We start from the raw sequence: 19,779 nt of genomic DNA, 5'->3' as shown, positions 1-19,779 counted from the left end.
TCAGTTTTATGGAGGTAATATCAGAGGGATTGTGTTTAAGAATAAGGTACAAATTAGGAAATAACACTGGTATCACTAGTTAAGTAGTTCAGAAAAAAATAGGAACTGAAGGAAATGAACATGAAATTAACTGAATTGGAATGATCAGAAAAGATTATCTAATATATATTTAATATTCTGCTAAGTATAAAAGAAATGGTAGAAAGTAAATGGAGAAACACCAGGGAGTCTAATTTCAGGATGAACATGAAAATTGTTTTTACCACTAGATCACTTTTGTTTTCTTGGTATAATATGAAAGAAAAATCATTATAAATTAATGTACCAGTCACATTTGATTCCTTCAAAGCTTGACAAACTGTATAATACTTTGACAGATTAGTGCTGGGCCAGGGACTGATTTTCCAAATATGTAGTGATGATATTTGAAAATAAAAGTATTTTAGTAGAAGGTAAATCTTGCAGTCAGGTTTCTTAAGTGCTTTAAGGAACAATCCTGTACATGTTTAGAAAAAAAAAAGTCTTACCATTTCCAGCATTCTGAGAATTGAAGACCTTTTTCTGATTCAACATGCACAGGATTACATGCTTAATCTTGTTGTTAGGATATATTAAAGACTGTAGATTTAGTACACCAGAACAATGTTCTTTGTAATGTTTCTGGAGGAGCTGAGGACTTCTAGAAGACTTCTGGAGGAGCTGAGGACTTCTACACTGCCTTTAAATTACTAATATTATGTTGGTCATTCTCATACAGCAATACAATTCTAAGCTGCCAGGTGCCACCTATGTTCAGTGAAGCCTTCAATAGGTTCTGAGTTAGTACCTATTATTCTGTAGTGCAGCTTTCAATGAGCAAAGCAGCTGCACATGGGTGAAAATGTGCTTATCACTTCTGGGTACACTGCAATTTACATACAAGTTAACCGTCAAGATCACAGCTGCCTGAGGGAAGCAATACCCATAAAACATTTTAAACACCATGTTAAGAAACCAAATTTATTTGTAAAACAAGACCTGTATATAAAAATGCTGCACAATCAAGGTATACAAAAATACAAAATTTTTGTTTCTGATTACAATTCTAGTTGCAAGTTCAAACCAAACTTCTCTCTTCCCAGGGCATCCAGCAAACACAGAACACAAGCCTGTGGAACTGGGCAAAGCAGTTTTTTTGATGATGTCAAAGGTGAGCCAAATCCAAGCCTCTCTTCTTGAGTGACGATTTCTGATGACCTCAGAGGAACCACCTAAGGGACCCTCCAATTCGCTTGTGTAGGAATACAGCTTCTGTGGTTTTCAACCTGCTGAGCCCAGGTGTCTTTTGCTGTTGTTGCCAAACCCTGGTGACTTAAGGAAACTGTGTCCAAAGTCCAGTGCCGTGACAGAGCCATTGCACTTCCTCCCACAAATTAAGGCTCCTCTTAACTCTCCTCCTAAATATCCTTACAGTAATATGTAATATATACATCAAAAGAGACTTAAAGCAGTGCTCTAGTTTAAGCCTAGACTAATGCCTTGGTTCCTGCTAACACACATGCATTCAAAACTTGATTCCTGTCAACAGACATATAAAACTTCATGGCATTATTCATGGTTAGTAAAGTGAAGCAGGTTGGGACAACATGTTAGCAGGAACAGAGGTTAATCTAGTTTGTTAGTCTTAAAATGTACTTCCATGATTGGTTTCTGTGACTGATAGAGAAAGGATTCTTCTTCTTTGTCCTGAATTTTATTGCAGTTAGTCTGAAAAGGTTATGATGTCAGATGATTTATAAAAATGAAACTGAAGCATTTAGTTACACAGCAAAGACCACCAGTTAATTACAGAATGCTATGTTTCCTTCAGCAGCCATTTTAAAAACTTTCTGATCCTTGGAAAGGAAGCACAGAATCAAAGCAGCCATTTATATAAACATTGGTGGCCATTCAACTCTATCAGGTGTTTCTACACCCATTCTTGCAACCATTTAGCTAAGCTTATCTAGAACAATAGCTCTCTTTTTCAAAAAGTTTCTCTTAAGGAGTGATCCAACCATTGAGGCATTACTTCTCTTTCTTTATCCACATCTGCATTTAGTGCAATTAAGTTTAAAAATTCTGCTCTGAAATATTTAACTTTACATTAACAAAAATAGTTCTTTTAAAAAAATTGTAACAAAAAGGAATATATAGCATAAACAGATCATGAAATTATTCTCTGCAAGTACACTGTAAGCGTTTACCATTACAATAAGCCAAACAATGGAGTATTAGCATTCACTGTGTAATAAATTTCAGGAATGAAGAACGGAATTTAACACACAAAATATGATTAAGTTCTTGTTACTTGATACATGAAAGCTATTAACCAGTAACAAAGTTCTTCAAGAGACCTCTGACCATTCATATTAATAGGAATCGAGCCCTGTCAAACTTTGGAGTCTTCTGGAAAGCAATGTCTACCAGCGGTGCTTTTGCTGGAGATGTACAGACTTGGTTAGTTCTGTTCTATTTCCGTTGTGTGGATTGTCAGGTGCATTTTACGCCATTGTCTGCTTGCTGAGGGAATGAGACTTGAAAAAAAAACTTCATACGCATTTGCACAAGTCTGCACTTCCAAAAATGCGCAAATGCCCCACCTCCAAATATGCATTTCCATGCTTTATTCTAGAGGAGGAAAGCACATTTTTAATCTTTTTTTATTTTTGGTACTTTTTATGGATAAATGTATGTATAATTACAGAAAGTTTAAAAAAAGGTCTGCGAATCTTGGGAAATGTTGGTCTGCTGCTAAATCCATGGGTAGGATTCATAGAAATCCAAACCCACTGGAATTTATTGCAGATTTTCCCAACATCCCTATTTCTGCCAATTTCTATGGCCTGGTTATACTAAAAGCATATGAGATAGCCAAACCTGTTTCAGAACCATACCACATCAGACTGCAGGGTAGAGGACAGCATGGTTAAATGGGTTCTTATAAAAAGAACACTCAGCACACAGAAAACTAGATGCCAGGGAGAAAGATTCTAGCCCAATCTTCTACTTGACATGCAGGCTTTCTCTGTGCAGTTATTTTTGGTGTACACTGGAGTAGGCGTTCACATGTGCAACTCCATCTCCCTGCACCCCATATATTCCAGGAGCATTCTTATTAAATCATCTGCTGTTGCCATGTAATGAAAGTTACATAAAGGGAAGAGGCAGCATTTTCATTTCATCTTGCACTGTTAAATAGAACTTGAGCCTCACTACATGAGCTGGTTTAGAGTAAGATTTGGCCTTGCGATGAATGAGTGGTACTGAATCAAGCTTTAAAAGCAAATCGGGTATGGTAAGAAACACACCTCAACATTAAAAGCTTGCGGACAAAATAGTCTCACCTGACTCCACTGTGGAGTAGAGGAATTAAAAGGAGGTCTCCTGAGAAAACTGGGGCATAAAATCTTTCCATCACCAAGATAATCCATTCATAGAAACATTTCAAAAATCAGTCTACATGATCCATACAAATGAAGATATCAATTACAGATCAATTGTTGAAGTCTCTATGAAGCATCAGATGTCTCTACATATTTGCACTAACAGGAAACCAACACACTTCTTCAAATAGTGCATAAACTATGGAATTCACTACCACAAGATGTAGTGATGGTCCACCAACTCGGATGGCTTAAAAGGGCATTTGCCAAATTCATGAAGGAGGAGGCCATCAGTCTCTGTAAGTCAAGCTGCCTATATTACCTCCACTAGAGGTGACAATATGGCTCTGTATGTCACTTGCTGAGGGAACACAGGTCAAAGGGTGCTTCTGCATATCCTACTTGTGGGCTTCCCAGAAGCAACTGGTTGGCCACTGTATGAATATAGTCTGGGACTGGATAGACCATTGGCTCTTCTGCAATGATACTGTGTTCAACCATCGTAGAAAAAAAAGCTGTCCAGAAAACCAACACAGAAAGAAACGCTTTCCCGAATCTTTGCTTAATATGACTATCAAGTCTTTGAGTGAAGAGATACAAGAGAAATTGCCATGTGTTTCCATTATACTGGAAATTGGTCTGTGTATTGGAATGGGGGCTGTGCCCAAGAAGTGGAGGGATTGTGGGGGGATTTAAAGTGCAGCATGGGTGGGCAGTAAAGGTCACCGGACCATTCTTCCACCTGTGTGTTTTCTACCAGCCCTTTTCTCCCGATGAGGTCTAAGATTAGGAGAAAAACTGCTGGGGTAAAGCAGTTTCAGCACAGGGAAAAAGAGGAGGAGGAGGAAGAGTTCCTTCCACATGGCTTCACATGTCTCCATCCCCCTACTTTTGTAGGCAGCTGGCACATTTTAGTATGCAGGCTGCGCCATCAATAAAAATCTTTTGCTGTTGGAGTAACTGAGAAGACTGATCCTCTCTTCATCCAGAGTTGTGGGATGGTAAGAAAGAACAAACATATTGCTTTCCCAAAGTTTCTGAAGTATTCATGTGACTCACAGATACATTAAAATGAATGTGCAGAGACTACCCTAAGAACTATGTTAGATACTAAGGCAGCGACATTTTAAAAAGATGTTTATCTGCTCTTGCCCACTGTACTCCACTACTTACCAAACATATTATGAAAGCATAATCAAGAAATAATGTCAACAGTAAAGAAAAGCACAAATGAGTTACAGTACTTAATTTGTTTTGTATAGTTGTATGGTTTCTCTCTGTACTCCTAGCATCTTCCATGTAGGCATGGATGATGGAACATATCTAAGGCTAAGCTTTAGATACCTATTATTCAACTGCTTACTTAAAGAGTTTGCGTAGTTCAAAGAAATGACAGTGTACAAAGGACAATATTAAACTTAAGGGGGAAAACAAAACAACACAGGACGAAAGTTGCATATAAAACTCATCCTCCCTCATATGCCTTTAATTTGTCCTTCACAGATTTAGGGGCCATCTCAATATTTAAATACCTGAGGAGTTGGTTAGGTTTTTTTTAAACGTGTTAGATATAAATGGTCTAATGTGTTAATGAGAGAAAACTGGATATGCTGAACTTACTGGATCTTATTAGCATCCCATTGCAAAAGAGCAAGCAAAATCCAAGATGATTAATGTATTATTCATTCCAGTTCTAAAAACAAAAAAATCTATGAAGGATTTGTTCCCCCAGAACAGTCATTATCTATTGAGTTTTAAGAGTTATGCTCATTAAAAATAACCGTGAGGGGAAAGTAGTTGACCCACTTACGTTATTCCAAATCTGCAATCTTGCATGATTTTTTTTAGGTATTATGGAATTCTCCTCCAAATTATGAAATATCTCAATCAGATTACAATCATAACATTGTCATGAACCACAATGATTAGATTTTTAAATGGAACAATGAGAAAAGTTGCTTGTAAAAGCCACCCGTATGAAAAGTACATGTTTCACAAAAATAATCATTAAAAAAGTATTAAATCCCTGTTCCTTTTCTCTGATTTTGGCTGCTTTTTAAATAATATATATAGATATATAGAGAGAGCTAGATAGATAAGATAAATATTGTTTTGGAATGTCAATGGTTTCCATAATGGCTGACTAGTTTCAAGATGAACTTGCTCCAGAGGCCTAGAAAACAAGAAGTCATAAGTAAAGTTAGGAAAAGGTCAAAAAGAAACAGATATTTATATAGACTGAAAATCAACTTTACAAGTACAGAATAATTTGTAAAGACATTGCACTCAAAGATAGTTTGGGCAAAAGTGAGGCAGTACTTAAATTTGATAATGCATGGAAAAATGCATGGGTTTTGGGAACACAGAATATCCTAAAAAAAATATGTATGTCTATGTCTTGGCAATGACATGTTTTAAGGATAAATTGCCCTTTGAAAACTCTACAATGGGTTGGATCCAAACATACCCTTCCACAAATGAATTACACAAATGGAGAGACTGAAATCCAGCAGAGGGTCCACTGATGGGGAGCAGGGAGTAAGAAACAATTTGTCAGGTCTCCTTTCCTCCTGCAGAATTCACCCTGCAGACCAGCTTTCCCTCCCCTTTTCCCAGCAGAAAAGTTGCATGGGCAGCATTCCACTCTGAAGCAGTCTATATCCTGGCCAATTTCTTTATTTGGTTATAATATTAAGCTATAATGTACCATGTAATTATTATGTATGTTTATTTCATCCTCTGTTGTATTTTAATAATAAAATGCTAAAATAATTCTGAAAAGCTTCTTATCAAAACAGGAAAACCAATTTTCAAATTACAGCATTCATATATGTACTTCTATTCCAACAATGCCACGTTAAAGTCCAAGATCAGGAGTATTATTTGAGACATGGCCAGTGGAGATTTTAAAACTTTTAAGACTCTTGTGCTAGCTCTCAAATTGCTCTGGAAAACCCCTTTGCCAAAGCCTTCAAGCAGATGGAGGCTGCTGCTGAAGAAACAAAGATCACTTGGGGTGGGCAGGGTACTAGTTGCAGAGTTCTTTGGATCTTGTTCCAAGTTTTACATTTCTACTCTTAATCAGTGTGGTGGGCTACAAATAGGAAAACTCACTTAGCTGACAACTTTCTGATTTTATGGTATTTTGGAATGATACCATTAAAACAGTTTACTACTATGTTTGAGAAAAATGTAGAAATCAATTTCTTTAGTGCCTGTGCATTTGGACAGTTGTATCAGTGTTTGTACAGAATGAGCAAAATAAACCATTTTTCAAAGGCATTGGACTCTCACATTTCCTGAAGGACAACACTGTATGGACAAACAAACAATTTATGAAGTGGTAATCGTTGTATGCTTCACCTTTACTTCAAGGAGTTGAAGGTGGCTTACATGATGTCAACCCCATCTTAGCCTTAGAACCCCATGAGACCAGCTGGGCCATCCACTAAGCCTCACAGATGAGTTAGCAGTGTTTGAAAAGAATGTTCTGGTTCAGTTCTAAATTCTACTATTAAGCAACACTTGCTGCTGTAGGCATGCAACCACACTGAAAGCAGGTGAGCCATAATCTATAGGCGAGTGGTAATATTTGTCCCTGTCCTCCGTCTGCTCAGATTCCTAATTTCATAAAGATGTGAGATGGGGCTCCCTGTTGCTTGTCATAGCAGTGCAGATGATGAAATTTGTATACTGGTTTACATGTATAGCACTTTCATTTGGTCACTTGTATTTTTATGTGGCGCCTAAAGAAGGGTTAGTAACCTTCTTTACAAGTCAGTAGTGGAGAAGCTGCCCTGAGTCAACAAGGGTAGTCAACAAGAGTCAACAACATATTAATACAGCACAAGGGCCTGCAAAACTGTATAGCTATAGCTGTCAATGTGCTCTCCAAAATCTTCCTGGCTGGTACACAACTGCTTATACAACTCAATGATTTTAATCATTGTGGGGTAAATGCCAACAACGTTGAGTGATAACAGATGGATATATACAATGACAGGTGTACATCTCAAACTAAATCAGTTCCTCAGAGGTTTGGTGTGATATTTCTTAGGCTGATTTTCACACCACCCACCTCGTGTTTTACCATGGCAGAAAAAAATCATCTGATCTAATATATTAATTTAATCTTCAAGTATATTTTATTCTAATATCGTTTTATTAAATGAAGATTAAAGGAGAATACCCAATGGGCTGGTTCACATGTAACAGTAAACTGTAATTTAGCATAATAGTGAATAAGCATGCATGAACTCTTGATGCACTTTGGAGCTTTTCCTCCGCTTGTGTAGCTATGATGAAATGATCAGGAGCCTCCACTTATCTTTTTTAACTAACTGCAGTATCTTGTTATGTCCAATTTCAGGAAACTGTGGTTAGTTTAAATTACGGTTAGTGATACAAAGCCATAGTTTGCATTTTGCCATTACAGAGAGCTGTGGCTAGTTTAAAATGAGAATCATTAGTTAAGGGGAGGGGGTAATCACCAAAAAAGTGCCACACTGGTAAAATTGAACACTTGTGAAAAAAGAAATTAAAAACTCATATCCAGTGGTTTATCTGCACAAGCAACTCATCACATCGTGCCACCATCAACAAGCTATGGATGTGAATATCTCCTATGCTATTTAAAATTGTTTCTACTTGTACTACCACCACAGAAACATTCAAAATTATTAAACGATAAAGGGACAATCTTCCTGTTGGAAAACATCCTGTATTTGTCCTGTTCTTTGCAACCTTACCTGTTCTTTAGAATGAGGCTGACACGTCTCACAAAGTCACTGCCTGGTTTCATTTCCTCACCAGGGAATGTTATGAAAGCTACAGCAGCTAACTTTGTGAACTATTAGCTTATCTCTATATGTTGCTTATGCTAGGTCAATTTATGTGACTGCAAAAATTTGCTCCAGTGTACCATCATATGAACTAATCCTAAGTGTTACAACTGGAGAGAAAAAAACAACATGCACACATCTGGTATCACCGTGTTTTCTTTTACTGATTCCTGGACTCTTCTTGTCTCCAAGAATTTGTTTTATTTAAAAAAAAATATTGCATTTTGAAATAAAACCAAGAAGTGTCTGAAACCAAGAAAGTCCAAGTGTCTGAAACCAAGAAAGTCCAAGAAAATTGAAACACAAATGGAGGAATGACAAAGAGGAGAAGAAGGGTGGGAGGAAGAGGTAACAAGCAGAGTTGGGTGAAATGTTCCTTCAGCAGGTTGAAAGGAGTAACTGTATCCATTTCGTTGAAGATGAGGGGTGGCAGAGTGTGAAAGCTTAAAAATCAGTAAATAAGACTCAACATCGGGCAAAAGGCACTGGTTTATACTGACGGAAATAAATGGAAGTGAAGTAACTAGAGTCATTTTTAATCCCCTTGGAATTCTTCTATTTGATATATCAGGTACATAGAGGTAGCCATGTAGAGTGGAAGTTAGTAATGTGCTGGAAAAAACTCGTAGTCATCACGCGAAGGGTGAGAGGTCAAGCTATTCAGTCTTCCAGAAACCAATTAGCTACTCTGTATAGGCACTTTCCAGCATCAAGACAGTAAATATTATGTCAAGTCCATGGACAAGTTTGATACAGCTCAGAAACAGAAAAGATAACACAGAAAGGACATACACTATGACTGATGTTTTAAGTTCTTCAAGGCAAGGACTTTTCCCCCTACACATATGTAGCCTCTAGGACATTGTAAGACTAGTAACATCCCTACTGAGAGAATTCAGTTGCCCTGGATGGTTACAGAAACATAGCAGAAGTATGAAGATACAGTTCCTTTCAGCTTACTTTTATGGGAGATGGTCTCAGCTGTGACAAAAACTCTGCCATCCAGGTGATAGGCAAGCTCACAAACAGAAAAAGCAGAACATCCTGAGTGACACAAATGACAAAGACTTCTCCTGAAGAAGCACAGTCAGTGAAAATAGAAAGGGAGAGGAAGTACAAGTGAAACTCTTGGAAGACAGCAGCCACCTCTTGCCTTGGACCTACCATTGGTTTGAGCTCCCTGCCTTCTGGTCCCCCTCCCCTGCCAGCTTCTTTCATTGCTTTTCTGCTGTTCTCCACAAATTCCTGAAAGACAGTTAGGAAAAGGTTCTCCATCATACCGCAGGCACTCTACACAGGAGCACAGTAGTGGCACAAGAGGTCTTCATCCTTGGCTTTTGTCTGCAAAGTTTCTGAAGAAGTACCAGCTGCTCCACCCCATCTCACAAGATACTATCTCTCTGGCAAGGGAAGAAACATACCCATCATCTGTGCAATGGAGCTACTTCCCAATCCACTTGCCACTCTTGTGGCCTCCTCCACGTGCTGGCCTGGTTTGCCTGGGCAAGTACACACTGCAGTCTCCGCCTTTGCTTGCCTTGGGAGAATATTGCTGCTAACCCTCCACCCCATCTGTTCTGCAGGATTCTTATAAAGTTTAAAAGCTAATGGGTTGAGTCACATGTAATACAAAACCATGGTCTGGTGATACTGTAGAAAGAAGCACTGCCTGTAATATCACGGTTTCTCTTACATGCTCTGCTTAGTTATTGATTTTAAGCTGAGTTATCCCACTCTTGACTCCGAGGGATGGTGGAGGACAGAAGGGCCTGGAGAATGTTGTCCATGGGGTTGTGAAAGGTTGGACATGACTTAGCGACTAAACAATCCCACTCCTCCTCTAAGAAACTCCAGACAGAATACAAAGGTTCTTCCTACTGTTCTCTTCATGAAAACCCTGTGAGATAAATTAAGTGAACAGCGACTTGCCCAAGACCACACAGGGGCCTCACTGCTAAGTGGAGATTTGAACCTGGTTGTCCTTTCCTCCCAATTCAATATTCTAACCAGCATGCTACACTGGTTCCCAATCAGCTCCTTCCTCGTTCATGTAAAGCCATGGTTTGCCACTACATTCAAACCATTGAAAAATGGTTTGCATTTATCTTGCAAGATAGAACTGAAACCAGATCCTCTGAAGCAATGATTCATGAACTATGGTTGGGAGGCCAACAATCATCCCTAATGCCAATTCAGAGAGACTTTGAAACCACAATGAAATAGAGGACAAAACTCAAAGTCAAAGGTTCTTTGACTTTACACTTTATGCTGAAGAGGCAATATCACATTTCAGTTTACATTTTAAAATGTAATCTGAAAAGGAACATGCTTCTTCTATAGTGTCAGCTGGTGCAGTGTGGAACTGTCTGCAAAACCACACACTGATAATACATTTCCACCCTACATAAAGCAAAAAGAGTTGAGATTTAATTTTAAGTTTTGCAAACATATTTGTACCTGCTGGCTATAAGGAAGAAAATATGTCTCCCACCCCTACCCCAAACAGCAAGCTATCATGCATATCCGAAGAGTGACTAAATGGAACATCCGCAGCATTAATGTTGCTCTACCTTGTGGTTCCCCATGCTTAGAGTTCACAGAGGTACAGAAAATTAAGAGGCACTTACCATAAGAACTTTATCCATGTAGAATTCCTTCCCAGGGCTGCCATCATTGTACTTGTTGTCAATGGCAAAACATAAGAAAAGGACATCCACTACCATTTCGTAAATGGACAGGAAGCAGTGGGCAACCAAAAATGCAAACAGGCAAACAATGATGAGCGGCAGCACCCACACGGTATAATCCTGCTGGTAGTTTAGCAGCATGATTCCTGCCAAGCCTGTGCTGCACACTATTAGGACCTAGAGAGCAGAGAGCACAAATGCAGGATTGATTGATTCAGGCCACCTTACAACTATTGACCAGAAACTGCTAAATGCTGCCACGTATTAATTCAAGAATGGAAAACTTTGAAGCTGATTTGCTCTAAGAAGGTAAGAGCCATGCAGGAACAGAGCAAGATTCCTTCTAGTCCAGCATTCTGTTCAGAGTGGCTAGCCAGCTCCCCGGGAGTACCCACACACAGGAAAGGAGTGCAATGGCAACCTCCCTCCCATGTTCCCCAGCAACTGAGGCACACAGGCACATGGCCTCTGGTATTTGAAACAGCACTGAGCTATTAAGACTAGCAGCCACTGATAGCCTTCTCCTCCATTAATGTTCAATCTTCCTTTAGAGCCAGTAGTACTTCTTATGGAAGCAAATTCCATACTTTAACTATGCCCTGGGTTAAGAAGTATCTGTCCTTAATCGCCTACCAATCGACTTCATGAGATGATCTTTTGGGTTCTAGTGTTATGAGATGAAGAAAAATGTTTCTCTAGCCATTTTCTCTATACCATGCATAATTTTGTACATTTGCCATGTCTTCCCATACCTATCTTTTATTTAAGCTAAACAATTCTAGATGACCTTTCCTCTTAGGGGAGTTGGTTCAGACTCTTTAGATGCCCCTTTCTGTACTTTTTCCAACATTACAATAGCCTTTTTTAGATTTGGTGACCAGAACAGTATGCAGCATTCCTCGTGTGGTCACCCACAGATTTATACAGCAGTGTACAATACTAGCAGTTTATTTTCAATTCCTTTCCTAATTGTGCCAAACATGGAGTTTGCCTTTTTCACAGCAACAACACATTGTGTTGACATTTTCACTTGAAAATACTTGAAGCCATAAAATTTTGCTTACTTTGATCCACATATGCCATTTTGATGTCCATTGTCCTTTTGAAGCTCTGCACAGTCCCATTTTCTCCACTTTACACACCCTATATAATTTGATATCATCAACAAGCTTGGCCACTTCATTGCTTGCTCCTCATTCCAGTTCATTTATGAATAGGCTGAAAAGCACTGGGCTTAATACATATCCCTGGAGGACCCCAGTGTTGACATCACTCTCTTGGGAGAACTTATCATTTACTCCTACTCTGATTTTTGTTCTTTAACTAGCAACTAATTCATAAGAGCCTCCTCCCCCGCTTTATTCCATGACTGCTAAGTTTGCTCAAGAACCTTTAGTAAGGAACTTTCTCAAAAGCCTTTTGGAGGTTCAGGTAAACACTGTCGACCAGATTGCTCCTGTCCACATGTTTACTGACATTCACAATTAACTCAAAAGGTTACCGAGTCAGGACTTACTTTTGCAGAGGTCATGCTGATTCTTTATTCATCAGTGCTTGTCCTTCTATGTGTTTACTAATTTTCCATTTAATAATGCTTTCAAACAATTGACTTGGTATGGATGTTAATTAATTTGCCTTAGGTTTCCTAACCTACCCAGGATCCCTGTTAGAAAACTGGTATTACACTGGCCATTCTCCAGTCCTCTGGTACAGAGGCTGTTTAGGGACACATGACATAATTTTGTTAGAAGAGCAGCAATTTCATATTTGAGCCATTTAATAACACTAGGATGAATACCCTCTGAGCTGGGTGATTTATGAACTTTCCGTTTCTGAATAAGACTGAGAACTTCATCTTTTGCCACCACTATTTGCTCAGTTCCTCAGACTTCCTTCCTGAAAATATCTGTTCAGGCACAGGTATCTCTCCTCTATCTTCTGCCGTGAAGGCAGCTGAAAAACATTTTCAGCTTCTCCACAGATTCCTTAACCTCCTTTTAGTACCTGTTCAACTTCATTTTAGAGTTGGGATGAACCTTTTCAGAATCCGCAGACTTCCTCCTGTGCTCGGCCCAGTCTTGCAAATCAAGCTGAGTCAAGATGAAGTCTACAAATGCTTTCAGTCCCCTGGTGGTACATAGTGGCAACCTTCCCTGTCAGGTGCAGCTGCCCAGAGCGGCTGCTAGACGTGGAAGGCAGGTGCTATGAGTATGCCAAGCATCATACCCAATGACCAACTTCTTCAGCATCCAGTGCAGCCAGCAATGGCAATGCTCCAATACAGAAGAGGGCTGTTGCGAGCAAGCATGCTAGCTGCCATTCCTGGCGAACAGCCTTCATCGGCAACTAGTGAAGCCGATGTACCACACACGGAAGAGGAATTTTGCTTGTATAGTGCATGTAAGCAACTACTGGCAAGTGCTCTATGAACACTGGGAGCACTTGCCAGGAAACTCAGGCTCAGGGCTGCTGCAAAATGGTCCAGAGCCCTGGGGCAGAGCCCAGGAAATCCAATGGATTCCCACCCGCAAACAGATTCCTCACACAACCCTACTCCATTTTCATCTAATATTTATATAATTTGTTCAATTTTCAGTGCCTACAAGTAGAACTGACTATCCCTTGTTTCCAGCCTTGGAGGCAGTGCAGGTATAACCACCTAAAAGCAAGTAAACAGCTGAAATCCTCAAACATTTCCTGAGTTCAATAATGGGCTGAATGAGGTTGAACAAACTGAAGTTGAACTCAGACAAGGTAGAGGATTTGTCAGGAGAAAGTTTAAGATTCAACTGCTTCTAGAAGGTATTACACTCCCCTTGAAGGATCTGATCTGTAGTTTGGGAGTGCTTCCATGATTCTACACCATCCCTGGATCTAGGGAGCAGCAGTTGGAAAAAGTGCATTTGCATGATTATGCTTAACAATTAGACCAGCCACGAGCCTTCCTGAATTGGTCTGCTTGGCATCAGTGATCCATGCCTTTGTTACATTATGTTTAAGTTATTACATTATTTTCTACATGGGGCTGTCCCTTGAGAGTCCAGAAGCTTCAACCAGTGCAAAGTAAGGAAGCTAAGCCATGTATCATTGGAACCATATTACTGCTGTCCTGAAAGACCTGCACTGGTCACCAGAGGCTTTCTGGGCACAATTCCAAGTGTCAGGACCTAGGTACCTATGATAATATTTATTACATAAATAGCCAAAGCTCTCTTATACAAATGGTATAAAGGACTGTAAGTCTCTTATCTATTAAGAAATGCAGGAGAGGCTCTTTTGGGGCACCATTACCTGCAGAGGTCCAATGCTGGGAATCCATAAAAGGACTTTTTCCAATGTTCCTCCAAAGCTATGGAAAGTCTTCCTTCAAGAACAGTGATTTGGCCCCAGTTTCTTGGGTGCAAAGGCGCATCTTTTTGATTAGGCCTTTCAAAATTTGTTACTGTTTTAATTCTCTTGTTTTGTTTAAGTTTTTATCCTTTTACATTGTTGTACATGTGCTGATGGCTTTAAACTTATGAGGCAACATATAATAAATAAAATGTGATAAAAAAGATCAAATGTTCCTACTTAGTTATTTATAAGTCTCCTGGTCTTTTAGTTCTATCAGACAGTTTCTTTCCCCTATTCTCTTATATTTACACACTGCATGAAAAATTGTGGGTGTGTCACTGAGCATTTCAGAAGCCGCCCCGAGGTTTCAGCAAGGGGCGGCATAGAAATGTTATAATAATAATAATAATAATAATAATAATAATAATAATAATAATAATAATATTCAGTCCCAGTTCTCCTTTAAAAATGCAGTGTGTGAAGAGAGTGTTAAATCATCTGCATTGTCTGAGGAGAACCCACACTTGTTGCTTTCCCCAGCAGTTTTCGAGGGACTGGGACAAAGTTTGTATTAGCACAGCCTTTCTGTAGCTGGTACCCTCCAAACTTATTGGCCTACAACTTCCATTGTCATCAAACAACACAGCGGGTCTCCAGGTCGAAAAGGCTCATTTATTTATTTCTAATCTCCTTTTCTTCCTTTTGGAAGGAACTCAAGATGATCTTGATGATCTTTCACAGCCTCCATTTTATCTTCACAACAGCTCAGTGAGCTGGCTTAGGCAGAGAGACAGTGCTGTCCCAAAGTCACCCAGTGAACTTCATGACTGAATAGGGAGTATAAGCTGGATCTCTCAAGTCCCAGTCCAATACTCTCACCACCACACTACACTGCCTCTTGGAACTTAGAGGAGTAAAACTTGGCACTGAGGACATGTCAGGAGGTACATGGTTTCAAGTTATAGGGGGACAAACAGATTTAGCTTGGCTATCAATAAATGTTCCCTGGCTACTAGCACAATTGGACAACAGAATGAAGGACTTAGTTAATTGCCTATACAGAAGGTTTGAAGAAGAGAGCAGACAAGCATCGATGCAAAGACCCAGATTTAATTATGTATTCCATTCCAATTCTGATTCCTAAGAATGATTTTTTTCCTATGTATTAGTGCTAATCATGAGCCATCTCCCAGTTGGCGGCTTTTAAAGTGCAATTGTGTATGTGTTTACAGAAAATAGAAGTGCCCTCCCAAACAAAAAGCAGCAATTTTCAATTCTTAAAACTGTTGGTTTGAGCAAAATAAGTGCTTCTGAGCAAAGATGACTAAGCTCTAATTCTTGGGAGCCTTTCATTTCTCTAGAAAGTCCTTTCTGAGATGGAACAATTCAGCCCCTTTGCAAATTTTTAGGCACTATGATAATGCTGGCATTAAGGGTTATGGTAAAGATTTCATAGATACATGGATCATTACCAGGAATTTGAAACTGAGGAAATACTGAAATTCCTTTTTATGTTCTCTTGCTTTTCTAAAATGGGCATGAAATACTTTCCCATACATTTAATAAAATGTATACAAAATATACATAGATTTTTTTTTGTTTTTCCAAACAAGTGGAAGTTGTGAGCATATTTTTAACAAGCCATACATTAACTCTGGGTTATTTAACCTATAAATATTTAATCCAGAGTATCTAGGTTGGGGCATCACACTAAAAACCTATGAACAGGGTTGTTTATTCAAACTGAAAACAGATTGTGCACTTTTTGCTACTGTTCCCTGCAACACTGAGGGATGATCGCTAGGAGGGCCTTTTCTGCAGCTGTTCCCCATATCTGGAATGCTCTCCCCAAGAAGATTAGCTTGGCGCCTTCCTTACTTTCTTTTCAGTGCCAGGTGAAGACCTTCCTTTTTAAAAAAAATAATAAGGAATTGTCATAAAACCTTTGTTTTGTATTTTTGCTGTATTTTATTGTTGTTTTTAATGCGTTGTGGTTTTTATTATGTTTTTATCATGTGGTTGTGAGCCACCCAGAGGTGGTGTGGCACAATTGGGTGGCATAGAAATGTTATGAATGAATGAATGAATGAATGAATGAATGCTGATGGCTCCCAAAGCAACTTTAGCTAGTGCCTCCTGATCCTTATTTTGTATGTGTTTTAGGAGGTGGGCAAATATCTCAAGGTAACTATACTCCAAGGTCACAATCCTATTGGCTGCTACATGGAAGCCTCCATGTATTCTTTGACGTACTGGGGCACTGCAGCAAGGGAGGTTATAGTCCCCTCTCTGTCCTTGTATCCATTTATACATGGGCCTGTGAGCCTGTCTAGAGGAGTTGTGAGGCTGCAGCTGAAGCCAAAGAATTCTGTGAATCCTGGACCCTCCTCTCTCTGCCCTTTCTGGACCACTAGAAAGACCCTTTACTTCCTCCTCAAAATTGCTTTTGTGACTCTAGGACACAAGCACTGCAGTGAGGGTGAAAGAGCGGAGGGGTTTGATCTCAGAGTCCCCCTCCTGAGGTTGTAGGAGCATCTGTAACCTCAGATGCAGGACTGTGTAATATCTGATGGACCCTGGATGACCTCTCAGAGACCATAAGATCACCCTCTAAATCATTTTACAGATGCAGACAGGAAGATGCCCCAACTCATCTTCTCCTGTTTGTAAAAGAAAGCTTTAATTTTATTCTGTGAGTCACCTTTTGTATACCTTCTAAGTATCCTTAATATTTATTTTAGAAAAGTAATGAAAGCCATTTCACTATTTCTTTCAGTTATATCCATCCCAAAAAAACTGTTTCATGAAAAATGGATTTTCAATGCATTTTCAAGTGTGAATCCTGCTTTCAATGAAAGATGTTTTAGAAAATGGATCCTTGCATTCTGCTTTAAACTGAAACTGGCTTGGTAGGGGCAGCAATGTTCAACTGATATTAAAAGAGTATTCTGTGGTGCTAGTTTCAGCTGTTATTATCATTGTGTTATTTCCAGCCATCTGAAAAACGTGACCAGCTCCTGCCACCAAGGGAGACCTTCATGGTACATGTCAAATCCATTCCTAGCCAACCTCACTGAACACTCCAATCCCCTTAAGGCCATTATATCTAATTATTCGCTCACTCCTACTGTGACTTATTGATTTGTTTATTTGTGGGATTACAAAGTCTCCACTCGGAAGTTCAGTTAGCTGCAATGTGAATTAATACACAATAAGCTGAAGGAAAGGAATTTGTAACTAAGATCCCAAAGCTGTGAGATGACTTTAGATGTATATGTTTGTGAAAATTAGTGTGTAGAACATTTTTACTGAAAGTTAATGTACTCTGAAAAATGTAGAAAAGCATGGTTTGACCACTGATTAACTAGTAGCCACCATTAAGATAAAAAAAGAACCATCTGGGACTTTAGAAATCGAGCATACGATTAGGGCAGGTCTCTAGGAATAAACAATAATCATAAATATAAAATTACAGATTCTTTTCACTTATCAGCATGGGCAACTTCTTACATTGCATGTTCATAACTAATTTTCCATTCCATTCACTAAAATGATCAGACTCACCCACCTTGCTATCTTCAAAGGGGAATGTAAGGAGTAAAGGGGCAAAGACGGCTGAATACATTATTTCATTTCTGTGTAAAGTATTTGATGAAGAAGTCATCTTCTCAGGAAGCCTAGCTTTCAGTTAAAACTTCCCAGACAGTGGATGAATGAATAATGTTTCCAGTGACTGGGCCCAAGACTTAGCGGGCTTAGCTTTTTTTTCCATGACTAGCAGAACCAAAATAAATAATGCAAATTTGCTGGCGTGGGGGGGGGTGTTAATCCCCAGAATAGAATAAAAGAATAAAAAGAATAAAAATTATATACATTTGCTGAAATTCCATAATTTGTATAGGTGATACATAATTTATACAGAATACATGCCTTGAGTACATCATAACTGGACTCCTATGATGAGCTTTATATAAGGCTGCCTTTGAAGAGTCTTTGGGAACTAAAATTGGTTCATAATGCAGCAGAGAGGGTACTCACAGAAATCTGATCAGTTTAGAACTATTCGCCTTAGATGCAGTATGCTTCCAGAGACAATTTTGAGTGTTGGTTACTAAGTTGCCTTGAGAGGGATTTTGGGCTGAAAAACCACCTGGAACTATTTGAAATGAATAAAATAATAAATAAAGCCTACCCATTCTTTAAGATCTGGTAGGGAGTACTTTTTCTGTAACTTGACTTGGGTAGATGCTAGGAAATGACCTCCCAATGTTAGCTTCTCAATGTTAGCTGTGCATGGGCCTTTCCTGTCCTTTCAACCAGCTTGCATCCTAAAAACCCTCTCCATACCTTGGTTTCCTCTTTTTTAGCATCTGCTGCTAGCTGAAGACTCTTTTGTTAAGGCTGAGGTAACCTTGGCATTTTAAGCAGAGGCAGATATTTAAATTATCTGTTATGCTGCTTTTTGCTTTTTAATTATTCTAACTGTTCCATTATTGATGACTTATTGGTCTTTGACTGTAGTTAGCCATCTTGTGTGCTGCTTGGCAAGTGAAAAGTTCAGATGAAAATCATTCTAATAAAAGAACAACCCACTAGTCTTGTCACAGGGAAGTGCTTCTTTTTTCAAACTGCAAAATATGCTGGGGTATATTTTACTACCTGTAGGGTAGTAAAACAAAACAAAACAAATCAAAACAAAATTCATACTAAAGGGTAGTATACAACATTCTTGGGCTCCATCCTACCTTTCCCAGAAAGAGCATGAAGTCTCCCACTGTGTTTATGGCAGCCACTCTCAAAGCATTCTCCACTAGTATCACAAAGGCGTCCTTAGCTGAGGTGCAGAAGTTGGTGCTGTTGATAGCAGTGGCTGTGTACGCATTCTACGGAAAGAAAGGCATCTCTTCACTGTTCACACTCTCTTCCATTCAATCCCACACCAATAAATCTAAGACTTCCACAGGCCTTTATTTTCATAAACATAGTCATTTAGTCACTAGCACAGAAAGCAGCACCATTTTATAGAAAGCTGATAAATAAGCTGGGAGGAAAGTCTAGAAATATAGGACCTTCATACTCAGCCTATGACACAGTGTGTCAGATTCGTCCCTGAATTATCCCTCACCTGTCTTTCTGGACTGGCCTCATAGAACTCTAAGAAATAACACTCTAGAAAACCATGTATATTGGAAAAGCTTTCCTCAGTTTTCCTGACAATTCTTTGTCAAAACCAACACACTATTCAGAGTGAATTGTAAACATGCCAGAAAAGAGGAAAATGTACCAAATTTCCAAACCTCAATTTCTCTTTTAGTTTGGGATCTGGCAGCACAGAACTCACAAACAGAACACAGCATGCTGAAATGCATGCACGCTCATCTTAAAGAGGGGACCTGGGGTTTATTGTTGTGGCTGCGGCACAACTTTGAGAATTCAAGTTTAAATTTATTTAACTTATTTTTTCCATTTGGTGCATTCTGGGCTAACAGAACCAAAGGAAAGGGGAAGGGAGGG

At 39.1% G+C, this 19,779-nt stretch overlaps 1 protein-coding gene across 2 annotated transcripts in view; it reads right to left on the bottom strand.

Annotated features, from left to right (window-relative positions):
• Window positions 1–985: 985 nt before the first annotated feature.
• The window catches only part of SLC44A1 (solute carrier family 44 member 1), a 95,661-nt gene continuing 76,867 nt past the window's right edge, over window positions 986–19,779 (bottom strand). The window contains exons 13-16 of one of the 2 annotated variants that reach the window (XM_044443952.1): window positions 19,011–19,148; window positions 10,873–11,109; window positions 9,410–9,490; window positions 986–5,577 (exon numbers count right to left, since the gene is read on the bottom strand). In XM_044443952.1, coding sequence (XP_044299887.1) covers window positions 5,554–5,577; window positions 9,410–9,490; window positions 10,873–11,109; window positions 19,011–19,148 — 480 coding nt within the window. In that variant the 3' untranslated portion in view covers window positions 986–5,553. Of the gene's footprint in view, window positions 5,578–8,386; window positions 9,491–10,872; window positions 11,110–19,010; window positions 19,149–19,779 lie in introns of those variants that run through there. The other variant, XM_044443951.1, reaches the window with a different exon arrangement.

Source organism: Varanus komodoensis, unplaced genomic scaffold, assembly GCF_004798865.1.
Source record: "Varanus komodoensis strain SLA01 unplaced genomic scaffold, ASM479886v1 scaffold43, whole genome shotgun sequence".
Lineage (NCBI taxonomy): Eukaryota > Metazoa > Chordata > Lepidosauria > Squamata > Varanidae > Varanus > Varanus komodoensis.
This window is presented reverse-complemented; position numbering and strand designations above follow the sequence as displayed.